The sequence below is a fragment of the Anabrus simplex genome, chromosome 4 (genome assembly GCF_040414725.1).
Source record: "Anabrus simplex isolate iqAnaSimp1 chromosome 4, ASM4041472v1, whole genome shotgun sequence".
Lineage (NCBI taxonomy): Eukaryota > Metazoa > Arthropoda > Insecta > Orthoptera > Tettigoniidae > Anabrus > Anabrus simplex.
Window position 1 is genome coordinate 5,477,320 of NC_090268.1, and position 19,765 is coordinate 5,497,084.

General features: G+C 39.3%; 1 protein-coding gene across 4 annotated transcripts in view; it reads left to right on the forward strand.

Moving 5' to 3' along the window:
- Positions 1–19,765, forward strand: part of LOC136871573 (uncharacterized) — a 171,808-nt gene that overhangs the window by 135,550 nt on the left and 16,493 nt on the right. For 3 of the 4 annotated variants that reach the window (XM_067144999.2, XM_068227147.1, XM_068227146.1), the window contains 2 exons: positions 1,761–1,898; positions 19,474–19,612. In XM_067144999.2, coding sequence (XP_067001100.2) covers positions 1,761–1,898; positions 19,474–19,612 — 277 coding nt within the window. The remainder of the gene's footprint in view (positions 1–1,760; positions 1,899–19,473; positions 19,613–19,765) is intronic. The other variant, XM_068227145.1, reaches the window with a different exon arrangement.

A 19,765-nucleotide genomic window follows, 5' to 3' on the forward strand; every position in this document is an offset into this window, starting at 1 on the left:
GACATGTTCCCCAATACGTGAATTAATACAGCCGCCCATGTCTTGTTGTTTTAAGGAGCAAAACGACGCAATTATCAGCCCAAATTTTCTGCTAGTTATTATCTCGTGATGTTGATGATGCTGGTTTTGACAGCTTGATAGCGATAACCTGTATTAATGTGGTGTCTGCACTTGTCATTAATTGGCGCTCGGGTTAGGAAGGAAGGGTACCCAGCATTCACCTTTTGAAGTGCAGGGTGGGACAACTTCCAGTACTCTTTAACTCTGAGGCTGAGTGAACTTGAAACCACTACAGTAGAGCCGCGAATAGAACCCAGGCCAGTCCTGAATGCTCTTGTCCAGTGTTACAGACTAAAATGTTACCCGTATCTTGTTCACGTATATGGCTGTGATAGCATTCTGCTCGCTGTAACCTTGTGCTGGTGTTCTTAGATGGTTTAACCAGCCTTCAGGCTGAAGATTAAGACATCCTTAAATATGAATATTGTTCAAAAAATGGATTTCGACAGTGATCTCGTTTAAATGTCCTTGAGCGTGGTTAAAGTTTGTGGTTTGCTCGTGGTTGACACTTTGGGTCATTTCCGTTTCCTGTTACGTGACATTGTCTATCATGCGGGGCGCATCACAGTGCTCTGTGTAACGGTGAATGGATTATCTTCATAATATGGGGAAACCGACGAATTCTGTTTTTTTTTATGTTGGAAAATTGGCGTGATTTCTTCAGCGACACTATAACCTACTGCCTTCGCGAGTCCCCAGACCCTCATTTCACTGAGATTACATCTTCATGTCCGCCTTCTTCATTTGACACTATTATACGGTCAATATCAGGTGAAGAACGGCTGTATATCTGACATTATATTACATACACCCACCTTCGAAGTCGAACATCACTACACGAGTGGGAAACTGACTCCTAGGGAGATCCAGGGTTTGAATTGTAATTCTGTAAACCACTCTCCTGGGTGTTCTTCCCGTTCAGGAGAACGCTTGAGTAATATCCGATTTCAGGTAATCCCCAAGAGTGGTGGGCATAGAATACATCTACAGTACTTTTTGTCTGTTGCGAAAGAAAACTAACAGGCGCTGAGCGTGGACTGGCACTCCTCCAAAACTCGTGGGGTTTGCTTTACGCCCTTCGTGGACTTTTATTTTTCAGATTTCCTCCTTCTTCGGAAGGTTGGAATTCTTCCACTTTTCGCTTTCATTAGTGTTAATAGGAAAATGAATGACTAGTTGTATCTTCCCTTAAAATAATCACCATGACTGATTTAAAATACCCTTGAGTTCTGGCCCATTCTCAGTCCCAAAGAATGGCTCAGGACAACAGACACATTCAAGTTAGCAGCCAGGGTTGATGATTAAAACTCTCAACAGCAAACAAGAGTAACGAGAAGTACATCTACCAGTCTTACTTTGTAATAGGAGTTCCCTTCGTGCTTAACTGGATGCTGGCCAGTGCGGTCTCACGTAGCCCGTCCCGATATGCTCAGGGTTGATGTCTAGGTCCAAGTCTCCTTTTTTCCTGGATCCTCCAATCGCTCGGCCCAACAATCTAATCAATTTCCAGGTAAGAATATGTTCCTTATTTCTGACTCTACTTTGAAAGGTGGTGTGCAGTAAGGGCCGCTCGATGATACGGAGTTGTTAGATATGGGTTATCTACGTTTCTGTTTCCGTAACATTCATTTCTTTCTCAATGCCAGACTTTAAATGAGCTGTGTGGGAGAAGATCTGATTGCTGTTTGTGTCCCCGACAGGTGAAGCTGGTGGACGTGGAGCGTGTCGAGTGGATCAACAAGAAGACATACAGTACTGTGGCGCTGGCTCTCGCCCGTGACGGTAGAGTACTGCTCAGAGCTCCTGACGGCTTGGAAGACTGGTTTGAACTGCTAGAGGTGAGTAACGTCACCCGGCAGCCGTTGATAGAAGTGAGAGTTCCAAAACGGAAAGCCACGTTCCCGTGATTCGGATTTCACGTAAAGCTATATGGTTTGAACAGTCGTGAAAGAACACAAAGGTTCTTTATTATCAGCCATATATTACAAAGAATAATATTGTTTCAGCATAAATTACCCTCTACAGATTTTAGGAGTATGGTCTCCGGTAAGATCCGGTGCAGATCTTTCATTTGACACCCATGGGCGACCAGCGTGCTTGTGAGGGCGAGGCTCTACCTAGGATGAATTGTAATGTTGAAGGTGGCACATTTACGCAAGCAGAGGAATTGACCAATGAAGATCGAAATTCCCGACCCAGCCGGAAAGCGAACTCGAGATCCATTCTAAGAAAGACTAGCAATGCTAACCATTTAGTTTTGGAGTCGGATAATTTAAGAGATGGCAGGTTATCAGAACATTTCCCCCTCATGCAAGGCAATGAAATGCTGTCATATTGAAATATCCTTAAACGTTCCTGACCTCAGTCGGGATGGAACCCCCTTAAATAGAGGATGGAGGTCAGCAGTCTTTATGACAGTTATTAATTTCGCTTTAATTTCAGGGGCAAGTATCGTTATTGAGGCCTTTCAAGTGGCATTCAGTCAACATTGATCTGAATTTACAACTATCGCGCACGTGCTTAGGGTTTTCTTAAGTGATTTCTAAGAACTTGGAAATTTATCGATCATTTTCCATTCCCAGAATACTTCAGTTCAACTCTCTCAGGTTTCTATCAGATACATGTTTGGGAATTAGCTTACTGATTTCATCGTGTGTGTGATATTTTATCAGTCTTACGACTGAGACTAAAGTAAATTGTACTATTATAAATTAATGTGTTTATTGATTGAATTATCCTTAAACATTACAATACACAAACAACAGGATTACACTTTACAAAGTATTCTGCTCTTTAACAACAATATTGACACAAAAAAGCTGTAGTAACTTCCTATTTTACCTTCTTTTTTGTACAGATTTCCACTGTTTGAAGAGGTTGTATATTGATCGAATATCAGCAATTTTACCTTTCGCAAGTTTGGTTCTCGTTACATTTTCATGTACAGGTGGAAATCTAAGTTCATTAATACTTAGTTTTCGTGTTTTCAATGCACAAGCCAAGTTAACAGTATGAAATTCAGTTTTCTCGATGAGAAAACTGATATCCTATTTTAAACGGGGTACCTTCTTCAAACATCAATTGATTAACTTTACTAAAAGGAACATCTAGATATGAAATTGCCTTCGTACTAATGGCCTTTTTCTAATCCCTAAAGTTTGGGCTAACATTTCAATTATTGCATATGGTTTTTTGAGGTTAACGTTCTTAAGCATTCTTAGAAACCCTACTGGAGACCAAATTTCAGAATATCTTAGTGTCTTTTCTATATTAGAATGTATTTTATCTACTTCCTGTATAGCAGAATGCCCTGGTGTGGAATATTTCATCACAAAAGATTTTATTTTCATGTCTTTGTAAACCATCAGGCACTGCTAATGAAATAATTGAATTACGATTTTGGGGAACACAGCTATCACTCACACTTTCTCAACGTCAGGAATTGTTTCTACACCTTCACAACAGCACTAGCAATGTCTAACTACCGCACAATAACCTGATACATGAGCTGTCATATTGTACGAAACACTAACAGTTGATTGTGAAACATTCCACAAGTCAAAACAAACAACAATGGTATCTGAATCTTGATTATCTGTATCCTTTTGTCTTCCAAGACGCATTTTTTTTTTTTTTTTCAGTTATACGGTTTTCATATTTGATTTCCAGCTCATGTAAGAGTGTATATTCTTTTCTTGCAACTTGAAATTCCTCACAAAGGTCACACCTGTCTTGCTTAGATTGTAAGAAAGCTATATTGAATTCTGCACAAAATATATGCCTGTACATAGATATCTTAACTGGTTCAACCTCATTAGAATTATATTTTTCGACGTACAGTTCATACATTTTTTTGCTGATTCAGCCCTGGATCTAGGTGCAGTTTCACTGTTTGCTCGACAGTGATGTGATTCGCATGCAGGGAAAGATTGGATATGTTTTCTTACTACATCTTTTAGTTCTTTGGACATTTTGGTGTACCTGCGTTACTTTTGTTAGCAAGATAGGTTTTCGGTTGATTGCCAATGTCGTTAAAAATAATGTCTTAAAAACTCTGATTTTCTTTCTCCTTCTTGAAAAAGTGGTATTGAAATGCTTTGCTACGCCTTGAAGGTTCAGAACCATTTCTATATTCAACTCTATCTACATTCTGTATTAAAAAGCAATGTTTTTCTTTTTGTGTTAACTCATAATATGAATTTAAAATATGAATTATTTCATCTACAGAACATTTTAAGCTACAACGAAATTTACAAAAAGCTGCATAGTCTTCCATTGTTTTTACCGTCTTTGCTTTCACCAGCTTACCTCTTAACAGACACATAACCCTTACCACCCTGGTGACACTCTTTTCGTACTGCATTTTTCCACTGGTGTGGATGGCGTTGCCTTTTCCTAGTTCTTCGCTGTTTTGTGGACATTTTTTCGAATTCCGATTGAGAGGACGAATCCGAGTAAGGAACAAGCTGAACAGGTGCCATTTCCCCATCTTGCCTTTGTGGAGTAGTCCCACATCTTGTGTATTTTGTAGCAGAGACGTGGTAGGAGAAGAATAATCACTTTCATTCTCGGCAAATAATCTAGAAAGTACAAAAAATAGATGAGGTGAAATTTAAATTAGTACTTACCCTCTAGAAGTAGTAATATTAATTTTTGATAGTCCTGATGTTTTCCAACCTTCATACAGGTTAGAATAGGCCCTACATATTTTATTTATAATGAAGGTACAGATCATTTTAGTTGAAGAGCAAAATTGAAATGATATATTGTATACATTACTTCGCAGAATTTCCCATCTTCTAAAACGGGACTTACTTTCTTGGTTGCATGCTTTTTCTGCACACAAGAATTTGCTCGGGAATATACGTAGTCTTCACATCATCTCCAGGCGCGTATCGCAATCATTAGATTGATTCAACACCATTTCTACCATTTTCTTACTTCTACACATGCTATTTCAAAACGTAATCACAGGAAGAACTTTTACATAAGCAATGAGCGAAGATTATTAGCCGCCATAACATTAAACGAAGTGTATCAGTGCTACCAATAGTACTAAAACTAAAGGCCGTCACAATATGGTCGATATAATTTCGAAATGCTTAGTTTTTCTTCGTTAACTCAGCAATATCAACTTTTTAATAAGAAATCAAATAATGTTACTGGAAACAGATTCCTTCCATCACCACGAAATGATATTTAAAATCGAGCATATTGGTTAATGTTGTTTATTCGATAGAAACAACTCAGATTTAAATAGAACCTTGTTATTCTGTGGAAGCTAGATAATGTGTAATTAGAACTTAGTAAAACTGGTTTTATCACGAATAATAATTCAGATATCAACATTATTATTATTATTATTATTATTATTATTATTATTATTATTATTATTATTATTATTATTATTATTATATGGCAGAAAGCAGCAAAGACTCTATTTCGGTAAAAAAAATCAGATAGAACCTTGTTATTTTGAGCCCTCGAAATGGTGGCTTGGTTCTCGCTTTCGTTTTTCCACTGTTTTCATTGTTGTTGTAAATAAGGAGTCTTCCAGCAATGTTTTGTGTGTGTATTATATGTATATTTTGGTGTGTTAATGAGGTGCTCATATACGGATTTTATTGAGAATATAGTTAGTTATTTTAGAATCAGTGGAGTTATTGATGAACCTAGGTGCAGTTCCTACCTATTTAGTCGTTTTCAGAAGGTTAGGTAAGTCATGAAGCAGATGTACCCGTACGCAGCTTTTATGTACACGCCCTGGGAGAGAGAATTATCATGTTCTATCAAAATTCGAGGGATCCATTCTGGTGAACTCTGGTGCCCATACTACTGACATTTCGATCAATTATATTTTTAATTTTATTCATTTATGTTTATTTTATTAGTATACTAGCAAGATACCCGTGCTTCGCTACGGTATTATACTGAAATGTATAATTGAATGTTTATTGTATTAGATATATAATCCGCCGAAATTCGCGATCTGACTCGTTTGCTGCGAGAATCCACCAAAATTCCCGATCTGACTGGTTTTCTATGATTTTACGGCACGTTTCCTCCCACTTTTAAATCTTCCTTTCCAGCAATCGATTTCGTACTTCCCGGGCTAGGCTCAGGTATTCCTGCCGGTGAGTTGGATCCGTAAATCTTTGCCATCTCTTCCTATAATATTTTTAATATGGATAAAATCCTTCAGGAGATCTGGCGTGGTGTCATATTGGGTGCCTTGGCGGCACTGAACCCGCGGCCGGACTGCATTCTTAGTCATTACCCGTCCAGGAGCCGTTTCCAGCGCGGTATGCACATTTGACGACGGTCCGGATTATTATTATTATTATTATTATTATTATTATTATTATTATTATTATTATTATTATTATTATGTGTTGCTGGAATGGCAGATGACAGGGAAAACCGGAGTATCCGGAGAAAAACCTGTCCCGCCTCCGTGTTGTCCAGCATGAATGCCACATGGAGTGACCGGGATTTGAACCACGGAACCCAGCTGTGAGAGGCCAGCGCGCTGCCACCTGAGCAACGGAGGATCCTTATAAGTACATTAATAACAGTAAAATCAATTGGTCTCACCTCCTTCTACACCCCACCGAAGTTAAGTTTATTTACCGCCAACCCCCCCCCCCATAAAAAATTAAAAGAATGCTTGTTTCTTTATGTTTAAGGGAGATTCCAAACACCAATGTTCACGTCTATTACCTTCAGTTTTGAGATATAAGTATCCCCATAAAAATAATTCACTTTTTTCACTTCATTTCACAATAATCCCCCCCCCCTCCTTTAAGTGAATTTTCCCGCAAAATAATACTTGTTTCTTTAATAGTAAAGGATCTTCTAAATACCAATTATCACGACTCTAACTTCTTTAGTTTTCGATTTATGTGTCCTCATGAAAGGAATTCAACTCCTTTACACTCCCGCCCTCCAAGATGGTTTCCCCACCAAAACGCGTTCTTCTTTGTTTTTAAAGGAGGTCCAAATAAGAATTTTCACGTCTGTAACAACTTTAGTTTTTATTCGATGTATGTATTCTCATACAATTCAGTCAATTAATTTTTCAATTCTTTCACCCCCCCCCCCCTTCATTGGATTTTCCGAGAATACGTGTTTCTTTACTTTTAAAGCAGATTGCAAATATCAAATTTCACGTCTGTAACATCTTCATTTTTGAGATATCAGTAGCCTAATTAAAAGAATTCATCACCATTTTCAGTCACTTTTACCCGCCCCCCCCCTCCACCCAAGTGGTATTTTCGAAAACTAAAAGTACACGTTTCTTTATGTTTAATAGAGATAAAAAATACCATTTTTCACTTCTGTAACATGTTAAGTTTTTTTAGATATACTGTAAATATTCTCATTTTAAAATTTCACCTCTTTTAAGTTCCCCTTAAGTGGAGTTTCCAAAAACAAATCACCTATATTTCTTTACATTTACAGGAAATTTACACCCACCCTTTACGTCTGTAACATTTTACGTTTCCAAGATGTTCTGTAGATATAGTCTTTCAAAAAATTCACCCCAATTTGTCACTCCTGTTTAACCGCCATTAATTGGCTTTTCCAAAAACTAAAAAATACGTGTTTCTTAATTTTTAAAGGAGATCCCATATGCAAATTATCAGTTCTGTAATATCTTTAGTTTCTGAGATATGTGTATCCTCAATTAAGGCATTCAACCCATTCTTCACCCTTTTACACCCTTCCTATTAGGATTTACAGTAAACAAAAAAAAAAGTGTTCCTTTATTTTTAGAAGAGATTCTAACTACCAATTTTTATATCTGTAAATCTTAAAGTTTTAAGATGTAGACACACTCATTTTAAAAAATTAACCCCCCCTTTTCACCCCTCAATATTTGGATTTTCCAAAAACGAAAAAATACGTGTTTCTTTACTTTTAAAGTAGATCCAAAATACCAATTTTCAGGTCTGTAATATCTTCAGGTTCTGAAATATAAGTAGCCTCATGAAAGGCATTCAACCCATTATTCACCCTTTTACACCCTTCCTATTGGGATTTTCCGAAAACAAAAGAATACGTGTTTCTTTATTTTTAAAGGAGATTCTAAATACCAATTTTTACATCTATAAACTTTAAAAGTTTTGAGATATAGATACACTCACTTTAAAAAATCACCCCCTTTTCACCCCCATCCCATTAATTGGATTTTCCACAAAAAGAAAAATACGTAATTCTTTATTTTTAAAGGAGATCCCAAACACCAATTTTCAGGTCTATAATATCTTCAGTTTCTGAGATATAATTAGCCTCATTAAAGGCATTCAACCCATTTTTCACCCCTTTTCACTCCTCCTAGTGCGATTTTCCGAAAACAAAGAAATACGTGTTTCTTTATTTTTAATGAAGATTCTAAATACCAATTTTTAAATCTGCAAACTTTAAAAGTTTGGAGATATAGATTCACTCATTTTAAAAATTCACCCCCTTTTCACCCTCCCATTAATTGGATTTTACAAAAACATAAAAATACGTGCTTCTTTATTTTTAAAAGAGATCAATGGTACCAATTTTCAGGTCTGTAATATCTTCAGTTTCTGAGATATAAGTACCGGTATCCTGATTAAAGGCATTCAACCCCTTTTCCCCCATTTTCACCCTTTTCATCCCTCATATTGAGATTTTCTGAAAACAAAAAAATACGTGTTTCGTTATTTTTAAAGATGATTCTAGATACCAATTTTTACATCTGTAAACTTTTAAAGTTTTGAGATATAGATACACTCATTTTAAAATTTCACCCCCATTTTCACCCCCTTACCGAAGGAATATCCAAAAATCCTCTCCTAGCGAGCACCTACATCATAATACGAATATATCCCCAAAATTTCATTTCTTTATGTCCAGTAGTTTTGGCTCGGCGATGATGAATCAGTCAGTCAGTCAGGACAAGCTATTTTATATATATAGATTTATAGAATTATTACACGCTATTGTTCTTTATCTTGGTAAAAACTTATCGTTTTGTTTTTAGCATTTATAGTTGGCCTATTCCTTCACTTTGGCTACTAATACTGTAGCGATCATGCCTGCTGTCATTTCTTGATGGATACAGTACTCTTGCATCCATCTCTTGGCACAGGCCAGAGTAAAGTGTAGCTTCCACCGAAGTCCCAGTCAACATCCATGGCTGCGACAATATGGAAGTTGCTGGGGTATGGGTATTGCTGAGTAATGACATTCAGAGCATGACTAGTGCATCTGAGTATTATGAAAGGTGCTGCTCATAGGGTCAGTTGTGCTGCAATAGTACTTTCTGACCCAGTGAGGAAAGCAATGGCAAACTACCTCACTCCTCATCTTGCCTAGTACGCCTCATTTTGGTGCTGCCATTGGTTTTTGGGGTTTCCTCATAACCGCATAACCTTTGGTGGTGCTATTTGAGGATCCAACCAGCCTCTGGGCTGATGACCTAACAGACAGACTGTAGCGATAAACTCTCAATATTTTCACCCTGCAAAACTTAAGAAATTAAAACTTGTCGTATAATAAATACGGTGTGTATCAGTCCGTGCAGCATTTCAATTCTGTATCGCTCTTTCATGGCAGTCGTGTATAGAAAGTGCACTGCGTCATTAAGGGAGGCGAACGAACCTGTGCACTCGGGATATAAGAGAGAAGCTGCGTCACGCTACGACTAATGAAGTGCTGGGGTGGGGTGAGGGTAGATACAACAACGAACGAGGGACGTTGCTTCACTTGCGTTTCGTAATAACGAACTTTGACAGCATGTATGTATGTTGTCATCAGACCTTGTGCTTCTGCTACATGAAGACAAACAAAACTCCATTTCAGACACACTCTTATTCTCGCTTCTGAACGTATGTCCTCTCCTTATATACATCAAAATTGCCAGATGTATGCCCTGTATCTGTGAGATCTCCTCGAATACGCAGGTATAAGGACTCTCTGTTTCATTACAATTTCAAACGGAATTAGAGCACTTCCTCTCAGATGACGTAGATGTTGGGCCCCTTCAAGCAAAAAGCATAACTCGGCACACGTACACTATCCATATTTCAGTTGTTGTTAAATGGAGGGGGCTGTGATCAAACGTACTGATGTATAGTGTGATTGTATAGGGCACATCCGCACCTCAAAAGTCGTATAAAAAGACGCCTGGGTTTCTACAATACTGTCACTAGGATCGTCCTCTCCTATTGAACTATTGTAGAAGAACCCTGTCAGTGATATCCTGATGTTGTACAGACAGTGTGTGAGAAGAATATTAATCAATTCCACGCTTCTGTACAACTTATACGTGCATGGAGGAGGCCGTTATCCGTTCCATCAACCCACCCTCGTATAACTTTTAAATACATTGTTCTGTTATTTGCGTCTAATCTAAATTAACTGAACCACAATGAAGTGATCTTTATATAGCGTTTAATGTTATTTTAAAGCAATTTTAGAGAGGAACAAATGTTATTTAAGAATGTTTAATTCAGGCGCTGGGAAAATATTTGCCGCGGTTTAGTTTATTAGCCCCGTTTAGTTGTTTTAAAACCTGTGTATATTCTCAGTTGATTAATTTGACAAATATAGGTACAAAAAATCAAAGACCAAAAATTGCAATCAAAGGAACGCATTACGTAGGTCTATACTCGTACCGTGAAATACTTACAAACCAAGTACCACGATGTACCTTCTGTACCCCTGAATCTAAACCTCAAAAACTATTATTACTTAATGCGGAGGTTTCAAAAGAAGCAGTTTGTGTAGTGAGGTCACAGATGGTTATTTCTACTGACTTATGTTCTTCTGCCTCTGTGGATCAGTGGTAGAGTGTCGGTTTCCGGATCCCGAGATAGCGGGTTCTAGCCCGGCAGAGGTGGTCGAATTTTTGAACGGCGGATAAAAGTCCATTCGACACTCCATGTCGTACGATGACTGCATGTAAAAGATCTCTGGTGGCACATTTGATGTTTACCAGACAACATTCATTAAAAATCAGCCATAGACGCCCAAGAGAGATTCGGTTTACTCTGTCTGTCATTTAGTGGGCCCAGAGTAAAACGGCGTCGAACTTGACGAGATGGCGTCAAATTAAATTGTCACGGTAGCGGAGGCCATAAGATTATTATTATTATTATTATTATTATTATTATTATTATTATTATTATTATTATTATTTCCATCTCTATTCCTTTGAGAAGAGAATTTGGAAGAATTTGCAGTAGTGATGAGCTTGATTATTTTGACCATTCAAGAGCCCTGCATTTTAGTAACGAAGGGCCAGCGGATTTAATAAGTTTGGCTGTAAAATATTTTAGATTACCTTTTGCAATTGGCATTCACAACTAGAGAGCGAAGCTGAGATCTGTATGTCGGACTATCGTCTTCGTCTCATCTCGTACCATTAGAGGCCAATGACCCCTGTAAACAAGAAGCAGCAACTGTATCCAATATCCCTTGGTAAATTCCTGTTCTCTTCTGACCTCTGAAGTCACATTTTTTACACAAGCGAGGACTGACGAGTATTAGTGTTGGTGAACTTCTTGCTTCTCATTTCAAGAGAAAGTAGATGGCTTACAAAAGGGAAAATAAGGAAATGGATAGATACTCCATGAAGAATGTGATTTTCAGTTAGGCAAGTTGTCTCAATAATTGGCATACGTCTTTATTGAACTGTCAGCAGTGATATCCATATGTAATCAAATGAACAGATGGCGGGGGAATGTCAGATGCATAGGTGAGACAATCGACTGGCATTCTCACTACTTTCTAACCAAGACTGCCACGGTTCGAATCTCGGCCCATGCATGTGGGCTTTTTAAACGAGAAGTCACGTTCTTTGATTTGAATTCCACGTAAAACTGGAGGTCCCTTAGCTATGATTACTGTTACCGTGTTTTAGCGGTAGGTAGAGGTGAAAGAAGGTGCGGCCTTGAACGGGTCTCAAACTACAGAATCAAAGTTAATGTAAAATTTAACAAGGTTATATTTTCTTTTCAAAATTAAGAAATAAAACAAGTACGGCAGGTACAGAGTAGCAAGGCAACAAAAGGAGCAATTACAGTATTTACAGTATTTGGGCTTCGAGCCCTGAATTCACACTTCTAGGGCAATTAGCCCAATTTTACTCCAAAAATAAGTTTTACCAGAGGGGCAGAAAACCCCATTCATGTTCAGGAGCACTTGCTCCAAATTACACAGAAAAGCCTCCTCGAGGCATACAACACTCAATTTTCAAGAAAGAGCCACACGCTCTCAACCTTTAGGCCTCTCAAAGGCCACACCAAACTCCACCTTCAAGTTGTCCTCTCAGGACATAGACACAGGGGTAACATACCCAACCTACTGAGGTCTATTAAATGAAAAAGGTTAATTACATGACCTCTAAAATAACAATTTGAGAGGAGGCGATCTGCACTCCTAATGTATTTGTTTCAAAACCTAATTTGGCTCTAGGCCACTAATGCAAGGGCTAATCCCATACTACTGAGGTGACTTTAGAAAAGGACAATTTACTTTACAATTAAGGAAGAATCGGTTGTGAGAAATAAGTTCACCTCAAAACAAAATGAGTGGGAGCTCGAGAGGGTTAAGCACTCTCTATCCCAATATGTAGCTTTAAAAGATAACAGATGCTAAGTGTAGTTACATTTTAGGAAAAGGTTACATGATAGAAACGCTTCGGACCCACCCCGAGAGTTAAACTGCTGAGCTAGCAAGAAAAGAAGTTATTAAAAGGCCATTACCTTGGTGTAGAACTGCTCCCCGAAGAAAGAGGCGCTTCCCGCCCCCTGCTATGTACTTTACACACTAAAAGATGGAACAGAAGTGGCACCGAGACCCTAAAATCAGCAGTTTATATACTCTCGCGGAAAGTTCGAGGCGTTTCAGGGAAGAAAACACCTGCCCACAATCACTTTATTGGTTAGGGATAAGCAGCATATTCAAGTTGGGGGAAGATACATCAGATTGGTCAGAAATTAATTAAAGAAATTCGGGATTGGCTAAATACAAAACAAGGGGAAAGAGAGGGGTATACAGCCAACTTAAACAATAACAGAAAGAAATTTAACAAGAAACAAACTTTTGAAATACAAATTTCTCCAAAAAGCAGTTCTTTCACATCGCACTAGGGTGCACCATAGTAATTTTTCAGTAGTGTCCTCTAGAAGAGAAGGATCACACTTCTTACTACCGGTAAAACAAAAATACATCAAAAGTGGCACAGTTCAAAAACTCCAAACTTTCCAAGTAGTGACATCTTCTGAGAAACTTGAAAATTAATACCGCCAATAAAGTTCAGACTTCCTCCAGCAAAGGAGTTTCAACTGGCGCAAATTTTAAATTAGCGGCGTGGAGGTGTACCGCCCGGTACAGACCTCCCCCCCCAAAGTTCCTCCAGGGGTGACACATGAAATTTGTTTGAAAACCAGGTCCAAGTTTTGATGTTGATATGGAGATTAATTGCAGAAGTATTCTTAATTGGGTTTGATTCAGTTTCAAAATTTTGTAGTTGCTGGTGAAGTTTGTAGAAGTTGAATTCAGAAGGAAAACTTTAATTTTTAAGGTTGAGGAAAATTTTCTAAGTCCACCAAATATTGCAGTAGAATACCCAAGAAAAGGTAGTAAAGTAGAACTGGAGTGTTCATATAGCTGGATATGTACTTCAACGTTGATGATTTTAACGGCCAGACCAGCCGCCACTGCTTGCGTTCAGAGGAGGCCGCCCGGGCCCCTCAAGTACCCTGAGATACCGCTCGCCCGCACTATGAGGGGAGCAGAGGTGTTGAAGCACGCCGCGCCCGCGGTGAACATATACAATCTGCGGGCCAGAAGCAGGTCGTGCGCCGCTCATCAGCCTTGGCCGGGAGGAGAGCTCCGGCTCGCCGTGCACATGTCGTCCTCGCTGGGGTCGAGGGGGCCCGATTGAGAGCCCTATAATCAATGACAGGCCTGAAGCCACCTTGGGGTTTCGGGACTAGAAAAATAGGCGAAGAATACGCCGACTTAGAGGGTCTAATAATACCATCCTTCAACATCTGATCGATGATTTCTTTCAGAGCCTTCATTTTTGGTGGAGATAGCCTATAAGGTGGAAAACGGACAGGAATCGAATCCGTGACCTCAATTTTGTATTCAATAAGGTCAGTAACACCAAGAGTATCAGAGAACACCTCTGGAAATGACTGACACAACTTACGAATACTATCAGCCTGCTCCTCAGGTAGATGTCTAAGGTCTAACAACATCTCATCCTGGGTAGGCGAAATAGATGAACATGATACAGAATTACACTTTAACAAGGGAATTTTACAATTGGACGCAAATTTGATTGTGCACGACTTACTCTGAAGATCGAGCACAAGACCAGTGTGAGAAATGAAGTCCGCTCCCAGTATGATGGGGCAAGACAAGTGCTTAGCCACAAACAGTTTGGTTTTCCATGTAAATTTAAAAATACGAATTTTAACCTGTACAGAACCTAGAATTTCTAATGGAGATGAATTAGCCAAAACATATTGAACAGTAGATGAGCCATAGTCAGGTAATTTACAAACAGACTTCAATTTTGAATACCATTGGTCCGAAATAATTGAACAAACACTGCCTGAATCTAATAGAGCGGTTATAGGCTCGTTATTTAACTCAATCTTAAGAAAAGGAACAGGTGCGGGGGTATCCGCCGCAATCCTAAGACACTCTTTGGGGCATTCAAAAGGTGGATTTGCAAATTGAACGTTCCCTGAATTTACGACCTTTTTGCCAGGGGCTGAGCCTTGGGAAGCAGAATTAGTCGACTCAGCCGAAGCCGCTAGTCACATTTTATTATTGGCATTGGTGGAATTTGCACCAGAAGTTGAGCAGGAGGCGGTGCTATTTGAGTTTGGGCAATTCTTGGCGATATGTGAGAAAGCCCCACATTTAAAACAGCCTTGTGATGAACCAGCTCCATTATTTGCCCTACTAGACTTGATCAGTGGACACTTATTGCGAAGATGGTCAGGCGACCCGCAAGCATAACATTTACGAGGTGTGACTGATCGGCGAGGTGGAGGCCGAGTATTACTAAAAGAAGGCGGGGGTTCTTTCGCGACACGCAAGGAATCGGCGTATCTCACTCCTTCCGCTGAGACAGCCAACGCTTCAAGTTCAGAGAAAGTTTGCGGGCACGCCGCGAAACACAAATATGACCTATAGGATGGTGAAATTCCTTCTACAATAGCCTGTACAATCTGATCTTCAGGAAAATGAAGAGCGAACACCCTAGTATAAAACTTAATATCTTGTATGAAATCAGCCAGATTTTCATCCAATCTCTGTACTCGATAATAGTACTTCTGAATCAGAGATGACCTCGCGCGGGCGGGAATAAAATTTGCAAGTAAGTGTGCATGAAAATCTTCAATAGATGACTGTTCGGCTATGGCTCTTACTATTTTGTCAGAGAGAATACCAATTGCATAAGGATAGATGATTTGCAAAATTTGACATGGAGAAAGAGAAAAAACAAGGGCATGATCCTGAAATTCAACTAAAAACCTTATGAAGGAAATAACTTCACTGGTGGTGTTGACAGAAAACTTCGAGATACCTCTGAGCAACATTGCCAATGGATGAGGCAAACTGCTGAACCCAGGTGACATAGTCGGTAAAGGTTTAAGTGGCAAAGAAGTTAATTCAGAACGTACATTATTCAATGAGTTACGGCGTTCAGACTCGTTGTCCAATGGGGCAGAGATAGTTTGAGCAGCAACGGTTATCCTATTGACTTCTCCCTTAGGAGGCTCTTCCTCGCTACCTGCATTCATCGGGGTTGGTTGATCGATTTTGGGAGGAACTTCCCCAGTCAACAATTGAGTGACCTTGCTAGATAATTCAGAAATACTTTCAAGCAACGAACTAGCTTCCTTCCTCTGAACGTCATTCAATTTCAGAGACAACAGATCGTTAACTCTATTTGAAAAATGATATAGCCTGGCTTGCACACGCTTAATTTGATTAGGAGAAGGATCATTTTCATCAAAAAAACTAACTACCGATGCTAGCCCAGTAGTATTCTCGGTGATCATGGAAAGAGAGTCGTCAATTTCTTTCTCTCCCAAAGTGGGGATGGAAATGGGCAAATCAAGGGACTCTCTAAGCTTGTTGGTGTCTACCGCAACCGTGCCTCCAGATTGCACATTTCTGATAGTTAATTCATAGATCAACTCCTCCTTGCGCAAATAGTTAAGATGGAGAACATCGCGAGGGCCGGGCATGATGCCAGAACAATTTTGAAAAAATCAAAAAATTCCAGCAACTGAGAAAATTGTTAGAGTTCGGAACACAACAATGTTTAGCCGTCAAAAGGGGCTAAATTGAGACCCATTCAACCACGCTCTGCTACCACTTGTTACCGTGTTTTAGCGGTAGGTAGAGGTGAAAGAAGGTGCGGGCTTGAACGGGTCTCAAACTACAGAATCAAAGTTAATGTAAAATTTAACAAGGTTATATTTTCTTTTCAAAATTAAGAAATAAAACAAGTACGGCAGGTACAGAGTAGCAAGGCAACAAAAGGAGCAATTACAGTATTTACAGTATTTGGGCTTCGAGCCCTGAATTCACACTTCTAGGGCAATTAGCCCAATTTTACTCCAAAAATAAGTTTTACCAGAGGGGCAGAAAACCCCATTCATGTTCAGGAGCACTTGCTCCAAATTACACAGAAAAGCCTCCTCGAGGCATACAACACTCAATTTTCAAGAAAGAGCCACACGCTCTCAACCTTTAGGCCTCTCAAAGGCCACACCAAACTCCACCTTCAAGTTGTCCTCTCAGGACATAGACACAGGGGTAACATACCCAACCTACTGAGGTCTATTAAATGAAAAAGGTTAATTACATGACCTCTAAAATAACAATTTGAGAGGAGGCGATCTGCACTCCTAATGTATTTGTTTCAAAACCTAATTTGGCTCTAGGCCACTAATGCAAGGGCTAATCCCATACTACTGAGGTGACTTTAGAAAAGGACAATTTACTTTACAATTAAGGAAGAATCGGTTGTGAGAAATAAGTTCACCTCAAAACAAAATGAGTGGGAGCTCGAGAGGGTTAAGCACTCTCTATCCCAATATGTAGCTTTAAAAGATAACAGATGCTAAGAGTAGTTACATTTTAGGAAAGGTTACATGATAGAAACGCTTCGGACCCGCCCCGAGAGTTAAACTGCTGAGCTAGCAAGAACAGAAGTTATTAAACGGCCATTACCTTGTGAATGAACTGCTCCCCGAAGAAAGAGGCGCTTCCCGCCCCCTGCTATGTACTTTACACACTAAAAGATGGAACAGAAGTGGCACCGAGACCCTAAAATCAGCAGTTTATATACTCTCGCGGAAAGTTCGAGGCGTTTCAGGGAAGAAAACACCCGCCCACAATCACTTTATTGGTTAGGGATAAGCAGCATATTCAAGTTCGGGGAAGATACATCAGATTGGTCAGAAATTAATTAAAGAAATTCGGGATTGGCTAAATACAAAACAAGGGGAAAGAGAGGGGTATACAGCCAACTTAAACAATAACAGAAAGAAATTTAACAAGAAACAAACTTTTGAAATACAAATTTCTCCAAAAAGCAGTTCTTTCACATCGCACTAGGGTGCACCATAGTAATTTTTCAGTAGTGTCCTCTAGAAGAGAAGGTTCACACTTCTTACTACCGGTAAAACAAAAATACATCAAAAGTGGCACAGTTCAAAAACTCCAAACTTTCCAAGTAGTGACATCTTCTGAGAAACTTGAAAATTAATACCGTCAATAAAGTTCAGACTTCCTCCAGCAGAGGAGTTTCAACTGGCGCAAATTTTAAATTAGCGGCGTGGAGGTGTACCGCCCGGTACAATTACGATACAAATTAGGATTGTTCAGAACTTTAGAGGTACATTTTCCAAGAATCTTGCAAACAAAGTAACCTTGTAGTTTTAGGTCACTGTTACTCGGAAGACCAAGCCACCTTCCCCCTTAAGCGCTGAGCAGTTCCTTGCTTAGATATCAGATAACGTATTATCAGCTTGGGGTCTTAATAATATAGAAAACTTGTGACATGGCGGACCCTGTATAAGAAGGAAACCTCTTAAAACGGAAAAATAAAAAAGAACGGGCCGATTTTAAGATGTCTTGTATAAGGCGGAAATGGAACGGGTTTTGAAGAACCTGTTCTCTTTTTAATAAGATGGAAATTTAGTTTCAAGCTGATGGTGTTCTTACAATTAAAAACTGGAAAACAACTTGCACGTTCTGTGTTCTGTTCAGAAGTGAACAAGCGGGAACTTCCGTTTTTCCAGCAATTGACTTTTAAATTAGAAATTGTCGCGTCATTCAACTTTATAATAATGGAGCTGTGATTTCATTCTATGTTTATAGAGTTTTGTAGAAATGTCTACCTGGAAAATTCTTGTTGAATGAGAACGTGGAAGTGATGGAGGAACACAACAAAGAAAGTCATCTCTCTCTCAAAAGGAAAATGTTCTGTGAGAAACTGATTTTACTGTTTCTGTTTTCTGTGTCCCGCTGATCACTTCCATGGTTTTCTGCAAAGCCGAGCTGTCGGAATTTTTCTCTCCTAGGAGGTCGTTTACATGCTCGAAAATCTAATGACACGCACCTTCAACTATTGATGAACTGAACTAGATCGAACCCGTCAAACTGGGCTCAGACGGGCAGTGAGTCGCTCAGTCTGGCTGTGATGTTAAAGAGATTATGCTTGCTGCTTGGAGCAACACAAAGCTGTTTCTATAGCTTGCAAACTGTTTCACTGGAGAAATTCCTGCTGTATACTTACTGCTCTGATTCTGTAGTTCTAGTTTTATAAGGTGGTGTATCAACCATACGTCAAAATTATCTCAAGTATAGTAGGCTTTCATAAGGGTATTTTGCCTCAAAAAGTGATTAGAAATACTGACTGTGCTCTCACTTTTAAATGCCAGTTTACCAAGCTGGGAACTCGGCACTAACTACACTACGATGAACCAGATAGGCAATGAATTGCATTTAATCTCAGTGTGTTTACATAAATTCTAGTAGCAGGTTAGCGTTATATATGATGAGGTGGTTTGAAACACCAAACAGCTGAGTGCTGTCATCAAGGCAGCTATGGTTCACATCCAGGCCAGCACACGTGGTTCAAATTCAGCAGAAAATTAAAGCTTCTAAGATCACAAAAGTTTGTCGTGCAAAATTACAAACTTGCTTACTTTCTGACTTTGAACGGAGAAATTTAAATCTTTGTCCTGTTGTTTCCTCTTCCATCATTGGACAAAACACAGAACTATCCTGTCTTGCCAATGGTGGGCACAGTCGGTTAACAAGTGAGCTTGTCCATGCTTGTGTTGATTTTATTTGCAAGTGAAACAATAACTATCTTTATGAACGTTGCAGGAATGTATGCTGGCAAGCAAGGAGCGACGCCGAGCTCTCCGCAAGTCTCACGACCCCAGGTTGAGCAATGGGGAGTCCTGCAACAATAACTCCATCACAAGTAACCTAGAGGACTGGCTTCTGACGAGGCATAAAATAGGTAGGCTATCAGCCACTCAATAAACTAACAAAATATTTCTTCTGCTGAAATTCCATGCCTAGATGTTTCCTTAGTCAGTTGATCACTAATACATTGTCTGACTTCCCAATAACTTGTCCTTGAAGCATTTCCATAATACAAGTTAATTATTGG